Source organism: Chanos chanos, chromosome 2, assembly GCF_902362185.1.
Source record: "Chanos chanos chromosome 2, fChaCha1.1, whole genome shotgun sequence".
NCBI lineage: Eukaryota > Metazoa > Chordata > Actinopteri > Gonorynchiformes > Chanidae > Chanos > Chanos chanos.
In genome coordinates this window covers 50,219,234-50,229,135 of record NC_044496.1, presented here as the reverse complement: position 1 = coordinate 50,229,135, position 9,902 = coordinate 50,219,234, and the positions used below count along the sequence as shown (strand labels likewise).

The window sequence follows — 9,902 nt, the reverse complement described above, 5'->3', positions numbered from 1 at the left end:
TAATCTTGCGTCTTTCTTCACCCACACACACACACACACACCCACACACACACACTCACACACACACACACACACACACACACACACACTTCTACTTATTTTCAGATACGGTAGAATTTTAAGTAATAGTAGTTTTTCACACACAAAAAAACATCCTGACGGGGTGAGAAAGCCCTCTTACAAACCGTTGTATTTAACACTCTCTCTCTCTCTCTCTCTCTCTCTCTCTCTCTCTCTCTCTCTCAAATACACTTGTGCACACACAAATTCATATGGACATACACACACATTCAGAAACACAGAAACATTTAGAGTAGATGTAAGGACATATAGAAACATTTCAGAGCACACACTGATACACACACATACACACATACACATGCGCACACACATAGAGCTAACAGGGCTGTCGGGCTTTACAGCTTCTTGGAAATGTAATACACTGATTCTAAGCATAAAAGTCTATTACCAGCCAGTGCTCAATGCTCCAAGCTAATGTGTAATTTGTTTGTAATTGCAGTAAGACAAGTAAACCATTTTGCTAAGATGTTTCCTGGAGCTGGTGTGGCAAATTATGAGCAGATATTATTCACAATAGCATATTACAAACGTGACATAGAAGAGATACACACAAGATCGCTTCATACCCATAAGAGTTGTTCGCATTTTAACTCATAATTAACATACGCTTTCTATGTCCCATCTGACTGCCCGTATGACGTTTCAGAAAGTAATTCATTACTGGGGGTATGTTAGCTATCATAAATTTGAACTCTGAATATACTGTTCAAATGTGTTTTTGCCTCTGCGACGGTGTTTTACGAGTGTTCTACTTGTAACATGTTTGCTGAAGTTTTCAGAATGAGCGCACCTGTTTGTCCAAGCACACTGCAAATCAAAGCAGTACCCCGCCTGCCCCAACTAGCACGCGGACATTTCCAAATATCATTAGCGGCCTACAGCTGAAACCATTAGCTGGTCACCTGTACACTTCTAATGGGGTCATAAATGAGGCGGCCTCACAGCACAGCGCTAATCGTTTGCACGTTTTGGGGCAGCTGTAGAGAAACACTTGTTTCCCTCACTCGCATTCCACTTGAGGCGCCGTTGAAATGTAACAGTTTCAGATTGGGTCAGCAGTGTCAGGTGTGTTTCTGGGTTGCAAACTAGATGTTTGTGCTGAAAATATTGTAAAACATATGAAGTACAGGGATATAGTCAGCTAATGAAGTACCTTCGTGCGCATATGATATTTTGTACACCCACCATAAGTAGTTATCATATCTTATCAGAGAAAGGTGTTTTTTTTACGGCACCTCAACAAGGGAGATTGTTCCGTCTTATATCAATTTTTAGGAAAGAACTGATTATAATAGGACTTGATTGACTCTTCAGCCTTCTCTGGACTAGGCATGAGCAGTGGTGTACTGTAAGACATCAAAATCAATTAAATCTCCTCAGCTCTTTCCCTGAAATTTAAATGGGCATGTGAAGAGAACATGATTGTATCTTGTCCAAACATAGTGTTTATCCAGTGCCTATGTTCTACAATTATGGTTGTTTAGAACTTTTTAGTCACCATTACACACTGAACAAAATATTACCACATGAATTACATCTACTTTAAATCTATCCACAAAACCTCTAGTATTAAAAAAAAAAAAACTTCCATTTTAAGTAAGAGTAATGGGTCATTGTTGGATTTAGATTTGGATGCAGACTTGGTCTCAACAGTTCATCTCCGTCTCTTTCTCATACTGGACGGGACGCTTGCTCTCACTCGTCCTCAAAGCCTGGGGGTCTGGACTTCATTAAGCCCCCCCCCCCCCCCAGTGGACAAAACAGAGGCGACATAATTCACTTTGCCAGGTTTTACAGTGTCAGGGTACGGGAACTGTGAGGGGTCAAACGAAATCTGTTCCCCAGCTGTGCAGCCTACTCACTCACCCTGGGCTAAGAGTAGCCTAGCTATCAGAAAATCTATTCAACCAACTATATCCACTATCTTTCACCCAACAAGACTCTTGGGTTCAACACAATATGAGTCAGAATTTTACTGCTTCCTTCTGATCCCAATGTATGGTGCATCTGCAGAGCTAAACCGAGGTGACTACACTCAAGCAAATCCTGACCTCCATTTAAAAGTGCGCTTTGTGAATGAGCACCAAAACTACTGAATGATCCTAAATTGTATGTCATGTATCGCTGGACAGATTGGATGTACGTCATCCAAATGGCATCCTCACCCAGAACTGCAGCCTCGCGTACAGGGTTCCCTACATACTGCATACTCACTACCAGTCGTATGTACAGGACTGAACTGTACACGCATACGTTGTCTCACACTCATCACATTCAGTATTAAAAACACAGCATGTCAGTGTCGACAATGAGAGCATAGCAATTTTTGGACTTTGATGGTGACAGTAACATTTCGAGAAGCCCTTGACATATTTGGCAACTACGTCATTTAAGACGATGTAGTTTCACTTCACTAAAAATGTGAATTTATTGTCAGTTCATTGTTAATGGTAATATATGATAAATCTGCTCCTTTCTTCTGTGCTTCATGAAACAATGCAAAAGCATGGATGTTTGACATGATACTGATGCCTCTTTGTCTTGTTAGTAAAATAACTATGGTGTCCCTGTGTAAAGAGAATTCTAAAATGACTTACATATTAGACATGTAAAACCATCTCAGAGAAAAATGCAAAAATAATATTGTAAATGGGCAACATGAATTTACCAAAATTAAAATCTATGTAAGATTTCATAAATTTGTAATTATATAAATACATATGTTCATGTATAAGTCTATTTTTTTTTACTACGCATGAACACTTACACCTACATACATTCAAAGAGAGAGAGACAGAGAGAAAGAAAGAGAGAGAGGGAGAGAGAGAGAGAAAGAGAGAGAGAATGAGTACTGCTGTGTTTGAACACACATTAAGTCAGGAAAGCTATTCATCTAAAGAACGATAAACAGGTTTCTATGTTTCAAGTAAAATCATTTGTTTGGGGAATCCAACTCAGACCTTAAGTTATTACATTGTGCTGATCTGTGTACTATGTTCTATGTTGGACAGCGCCACATTGTCAGAAGTGACTTAGAGATGATGTAATGTGGAATAAGACTGTGTTATTAAAATGCAAAACGTTTTTTAAATATTAAACTTGTTGTTCAACTTCTGTAATAACTTGCAGAAGAGACTTCCTTTCCAGTCTGATCCAATCATTGACTACAACATTAACCAACGGACACAGCTCAAATCAATGACATTCGAACTACTGTGATCGCTTTAAGGATTAGAAAGAAAGCGTCTTCCACAGACTTAAAGCGAATGCGAACAGAGCAACAACAAGTCATAGTTGTGATAGATTGTATATATTGCTATATTTTCTATACTTACAAGACTACATCAAATTTGAAAACTCTGAAGATGTTTCACACTGGAATTGCCATTAACAATGTCTGGTTCATTCAGACAAATAATCGTGGCAGTTTCTTTGTATGGACATTTAGAGATTATATTTTTACTATAACTAACGAGATATGTTGGTTTAGTTTTTTTGGTTTTTTTTGCACAACTATGTCCAAACAAACAGGCAAGATTGGCCTACACGACGAACACTGTAAACTGGGGACATATGCTGTCGAATTTAATGCTGAGAGTTAGGCTACAAAGACCATATCCTCCTCAAAGCTTCACACCAGGTAATCGGGCTCGCTAATTACGCTCAAACTTGAACTGCCTGAGTAAGGGATAAATTAATATGATTAAGTCTGAAAAGTGTAGGCCTGTATATACGAATCAAGAGACGTTACTCATCTGCCAGGGTTTATAAAGTGTTCGATCCCTTTCCATAAGCTGCGGAATCAGCTTTAAGTCACTCATTTTGTAACTTTCCCGACGTTTGCTGTAAATGACCTTAGGTTACACAATTATACACACTGTCACGGAAATCATAACAGTCAAACACCAACTTCAAAAGCCGTTATTTTCTCGCCAATGCAGTGCAGGTTATTCATTCTTTATATTTACACGACCAGTGTGTAACTATGTGTATCCATACAGGCTGCTAATACAGGTAATGTGGATCACCTGTAATAAGAGAACCTCTCGTTGGCTTGCATTCACGCCATAATTGTTTGAAGACTACAAAGACGGGAACAGGTGTTTGTTTTCTGTAGTAAGCCGAACATTTCAAATACATTTTCGACTAAGCCAGTTTTCATGAAAACATAACGGTTGATACGTTAAAATTTAACTTGAATTTGTGATGAACATTGTGTACACTTAAGATTACATTTCTCTGTAACCTGCCCACTGCTTAAACAATAGTCTCGTTGATAATCAATATGAGACACAACACTGCTCTCTCTCTCTCTCTCTCTCTCCCTCTCTCTCTCTCCCTCTCTCTTTCTCTCTCTCTCTCTCTCTCTCTCAAAGAAGGAACAACTAACAAACGGCATTTACTTATGCTCCAAATCAATCTTTCTTTGAGCGTGTAAGGAGATCTGACAGTTTGGGGGCTTTATAAAGTATTATAGTCTAGTACTAAGTGCCATACTATAGTATTTTATTCTATTCTTTCAAATGGGTCTTCATTATGGTTATTCTGTTAATTTTCCTTCGCATATATATAGAAGTATTTGGGTAAATAAGAATAGGATTTCTAAGTCATTATCGGTCATTTGTATGTACCTTCATCTTGAGGGATGGCGAAAGCTAATAGCTCAGATGCGGAGAGGAAATAGCTCGCGCGAATGCAGCCACGGTCTCTCTGGACAGGCACTCGAGAGAATGATGTTTTACTTCCCTTACACATTCATGTGAAAGAAATACTTCTGTGGGTTTGTTGCTCTGCGTATGTATCCTCCAGCTAGAGGGCTGAGAGCTATTTAAAAACTTTTTGTTGTTGTTGTTCTCAAATTAAATTTCTTCTTTGGCTCGTAAGAATTTGGTAAGAAAACTAATGGACAACACGTTTTGAGATATTGCACTGTTTAGAGAAATTTAACTTCATCGTTTTTTAAGTTATGGGTGTTGTTACTTTATTTCAAACCACGAGGGGGATTGAATCTGATTTACTTTAGTCGCTTGTTCAGTTTAGTTCAGAGTGCAATATTTATATCCGTAATTCCGCGTTACGGCCATACACATTTCTCCCTTTGGTTGTGAGTTCCTCGTAGAGAAAAGTAACTTTATGGTCAAACCAGCCGCAGTAATTTTAAAATTCTGTCAATGTGGATTTTTTCTGCTGTGGCAATACATCGGATCACGTAGCCTACCTACACAAACATTTACAACTATGCTACAGTTAGTTTGTAAAACAATGTGACTAGCCAACAGAAAACACATTGTTTAGTAATGGGGCGAATTTCGTACTCGTTCTTATTCCACAAACCGCCTTAATCCCTCACAAATGTAAAGTTTGGGGCGAAAATCAGAGTCAGTATTTTCGCAGTAAATCTAAGACAAATGTTCACGGAGCGACATTCCTCTCCTTGGACAAAATGAAACAAGATCCCAGAACTTGCCTATCAGTTGTCCAGCAGTGGATTAGACATCAATTAGGTCAAGCGATTGTGCGACTCAAGTAGAGAGGATGGAGAATGCATTAAAATTGTGTTTGAAGACTTTTGACATAGTCAACGCGCAGCCATTTGGGCTACTTTGCAAGGCTGTGTAATTCCGTTAGGCTACAGTACAGTAGAGACCGCAGAGCTCACATCGCCTGATATTTTTATGTTTCACACTTCATTCGAGCACTCTAGAGTTAAAGCATATGAATAATCGTGTGACTCTTATATGTGCCTTTGCACAAACATTTATTTTGTTTCTTTTAAGGTTAACCATTCGACGGGAACTAACACTGAGACCAGCACGTCTGTTAACGCGTAGCCACGCTCTGTACGGTCATTGTTTGCGTTACTAGGAAGAATACTACGGTAAGTTCGCTGCGTATTACCCTTGGAATTACGGAAACTTGCTGGTTTGGTTTGTTGGTATTTACCTTTGCGCTGCTGTATTGGCATCTAGTATCCCCGCACTCTGCATCCACGAGCGGACCGGCGTCATGCCGCTTGTGAGAGGTTCTTCTTTCATGGTCAAGGCTCCCCGTGGGAGACTGTCCTGGATGGAGAACATGAAAATAGCCTTCTGGGATCTCTCTTTGCACCAGCTTGAGTAGAATAATCCTCCTGCACACTCAAAACAAGGCCACCTGGATTAACAAAAACCAAGTGAAAGGGAAAAAATCTTCCCCAAAGTGCAACAAGGGAAAGCGATAGCGGTCCTTATCCAAAGACGTGCGCCGTATCCCTTTGGGTGTTCCTCTTTATTTTAGATTCCAAACCAAGTTCAGTTCACTCTAGATTAACCGGTCTCTAGTTAAAAGAGGGTGGAGAGAAAGCAAGAGTTAGAACTGTGAAGCATCTCAAAGGAAAACGATCAGCCGGGATCAAGAAGACCTTCTTGTCGCGGGGAGAAAGAGGGGAGATACCGAACTTGCTCAGAAGAAGGAGAACATACGCGCGCGGGATTGTGAAATGAAAAGTGGGATAAAACGGGCGACTGCTTCAAAAAGGAGTAAAATGAAATGATTACCAAACAAGAGGGAGGGATGGACCAGGGAAGGCTTGCTCTCCCTGGGGAAAAGGGGGATTGGGTAGCAAGAAATATCATTCCCTCCCTCCCCGTCTCTTTATGCTTCCTCTGTCCCAGCGGAGCGCACCTTCTCTCGGGTTCGGAGGCTCTCGTGCTCTCTGGGGGGACAAGCATGGACCTGACAAGGGCGGAGACTTGCCCTTAAAAGGAAAAATCATTTAAATGTCAATCGCTGTTCTCGACTCTCATTGGTGAGAGTCATCCTCTACGTCATTTTTAAAATTCACCGCAAAAAACATTTCGACCTGCCATGCTACAGACATAATAGTGGTTGTGAATATTTGGACATATAGGAAAACAGAATTGTACAACATTTTATCACTTTCCACATGGATTGTCCCTTACTTGTTTGTTACTCTTATGCGAAGTGGGTTTTGTGCGTAAAGTATCATATTTCAGCATGGTTAAAGCCAAAAATATAGGCTGTAGCACTTTTCCTGTCATTTTCGGTTAAAGAAAGTTGTGTGGTGTAGTGACAGCTCATTTAAGGAAATCGCGCTGAATTACTCGAGGTGTGTCGTGGGTACAGTGTAGATGGGTTTTGGCAAGCCAACAACTGGTCAACGTATATTTGTTGGTAGTGTAGTTAATCTGCTCAAAAGCCCAAGAATGACCCGCCAGTTTAGTTCAGGACAGAAAAAAATCACAGTTGCCTTTAGGACACAGACCACTTTTAATACTCACGTAGTCAATATGCTTAACTGTGATAGGCATGATGAAGGGATAGACCCTCTGTGACAATTAGCCGTGCATATGTAGTTAATTGGACAAAACCGTTGTTTTTTATTTAATTTTTCCGCATAAATGTAAATTTGCAATGTGTCGTATGTGTTTTGCAATTGGCCTTTATTTTTCGATACAGCGAAAAATGAAAATTTTCAAAGTATCCTAAAATTTCATCCTCCTCCTCCTCTCTATCATCATGATCACCGTCATCATCATCATCAATAATGACACACATGACTGGTGTACTTGCTGATTTTTAAGCAGCTACAATAAAAACTACTATTATTATTATTTTTATTATTATCATTATTATCATTAATTTTCCTGCCCGCACCGTTTTTCAGTATTAGAACTATGCATCTGTATGGACATCTTTTTTTTTTTTTTCTTAGATTTTGATACGGTTCCATCCAACGGCCAACTAGTTTTGTGTTAATTAGAATTCCTCCAAAAGCAATTCGAATTAAATATTAATCAAACATAGCCCTCTTGAGTTCAGAGCCCGAAAATGCTCCCGAGGGATCAAAACCCCGTTTGAAAATCGATCGTGTGAGGGTTTTTTTTTTAATGATGCGTAATTTTATATAGAAGTGAATGGATAAAACGCCAACTTTCTGTATCACTCATTCAGCGGTCAGATGTTGTTTTTTTTAAAGTTACGTGTCTCAGAATGTTAAATTAAATTAAATTTCTATTGGTCGAGTCTTAATTTCGATATGCACGCCTGTAAGCATTTGGATTTAGAAGCAAATTATGATATTTGAAGAGCTTTAAAATGCTTAAATTAATTTCTATGTGAGTGACCAATTATTATGAGCCCATTATTATTATTATTATTATTATTAATATTATTATTATTATTATTATTATTATTTGAGCTATCTGCTGTGCTGTTATAGCTGATGACGACTATTTGTTTTTAAATAAATATGACAAGAAAATATTACTGACATTCTCTCTCCTTTTGTACAGGATTAGCTTTGTTTTTTCTCACCAATGTCAGTGAGGTCTCTAGAGAGAGGAGAGAGATTCACTTCGCACTCAAAGCACTGAACACGCGCGCAAACGTTTGGACAGCTCGATGACAAACAGTAATGTCCTGAAAGACATTCTTACAAGCTATGTCCACAGCAGTTTTGAAAGACAGTCACGTTTAATAATCATGTTACAACGCACCCAATGGTCGCTTCATTAGCATAGACTGTTTTGCGAGGGACTGACACACCATTTATCCATATTCTAAAAGGACATTATAAGCATGGTTGAGCATAACATCGAAGTACAACGTCTAAATTAAACAGTTCTTTCAAACTGACTGCAGTGTCCAAAGTACAGCAGTTCCAGTGCAAGCTAAGCCTTTTCTCATAAAGTTACGCCACCATGTTTGTATATCTGAGGAAAACACCTTTATTTGAGGGGTGATCTTTTAAAAATTGTCACATATATGTCTGCGGCAGACTGGCTCTTCTGTTTACCGATTTATGTTAAGCATCTGCAAAGTGCTTGTGAAGGCCACGGGGAGTTCTTACCTAAACTGTGATTTTTTCGTTCTTTTTGTAATTTGACTGTCACAGAAAGTGAACCAAATACTGGGCTCTGGACTAAACAATTTACTATTTTTTTATTATTATGGATTTTAGGCTATGCTATGTAGTCTACATAGGAAGGAATGAACGAATAACCCCTGCGCTAAAAGTCGAGACAGCTTGTTTCACAATTTGTCTCAGAAGATGACAGAAGTGATTCCCTGCGTAAAAGTGATTTAAGAAAAAAAAAAAATACGCCGACTGATGAAAAACTCAGTTCTCAGTTACTCAGTCGCGTTGTAGACACCATTTCAACCTTCACATTCAACAAAGTAATATAGTAACCTAAACATATTGGCCATCTGAACAAATATCTGGTTACCATGCGCCAGGTAGTGAATTTGGCGACTATGTGCTCTACTGACATGCTTTTATCAATGTGTATATTGCCTATACCGCGGTAACAAAGTGTTGTGGGTCACAGCTAAAATAAGGAAGTAGGCTATACTACAAAACCAAAATCCTTTAGCCTACACTTTACGTTAAAAAATAGGATAGATTACTTGGCATTTGTTTGTAAAATATTTGGTTCGACAAGAACATATAAACTTGCGAATATCATTCATTGTCTGGTGTGTTTTCCTTAATCCCATGTCTTTTTGAGGTGTACATTCTCCTCTACAACATTCTCGTGTTAAAAAGCATTTGAACTGTGATTATTCGTATTTTTTCAGTAACTTCACCTGTCAGTGCGAAACTGCTTCCATCTACCGGTCAACATAAAAACTGCATAAAGAGACATTTGTCAATTTTTATAGCAGTTTTACTAAATAACGAGTTGTTCAAGAAATCATGTGAAAATCGAAAGTAATTGAAGATGTTCAGTTTAGTTTTCCAATTTTCCAATCTTAATGAACTGTATATCTGTAGTCAGTTTTGGATCAGACGAACTGACGGGTTAAGATTTGGGCTA

The 9,902-nt window shown here is 38.8% G+C and overlaps 1 protein-coding gene across 7 annotated transcripts in view; it reads right to left on the bottom strand.

Annotated features, from left to right (window-relative positions):
* Window positions 1–6,158, bottom strand: part of LOC115830226 (transcription factor COE3) — a 90,416-nt gene extending 84,258 nt beyond the window's left edge. For all 7 annotated transcript variants that reach the window (XM_030794324.1, XM_030794325.1, XM_030794331.1 and 4 more), the window contains exon 1: window positions 6,025–6,158. In XM_030794324.1, coding sequence (XP_030650184.1) covers window positions 6,025–6,158 — 134 coding nt within the window. The remainder of the gene's footprint in view (window positions 1–6,024) is intronic.
* Between the last annotated feature and the right edge of the window lie 3,744 nt (window positions 6,159–9,902).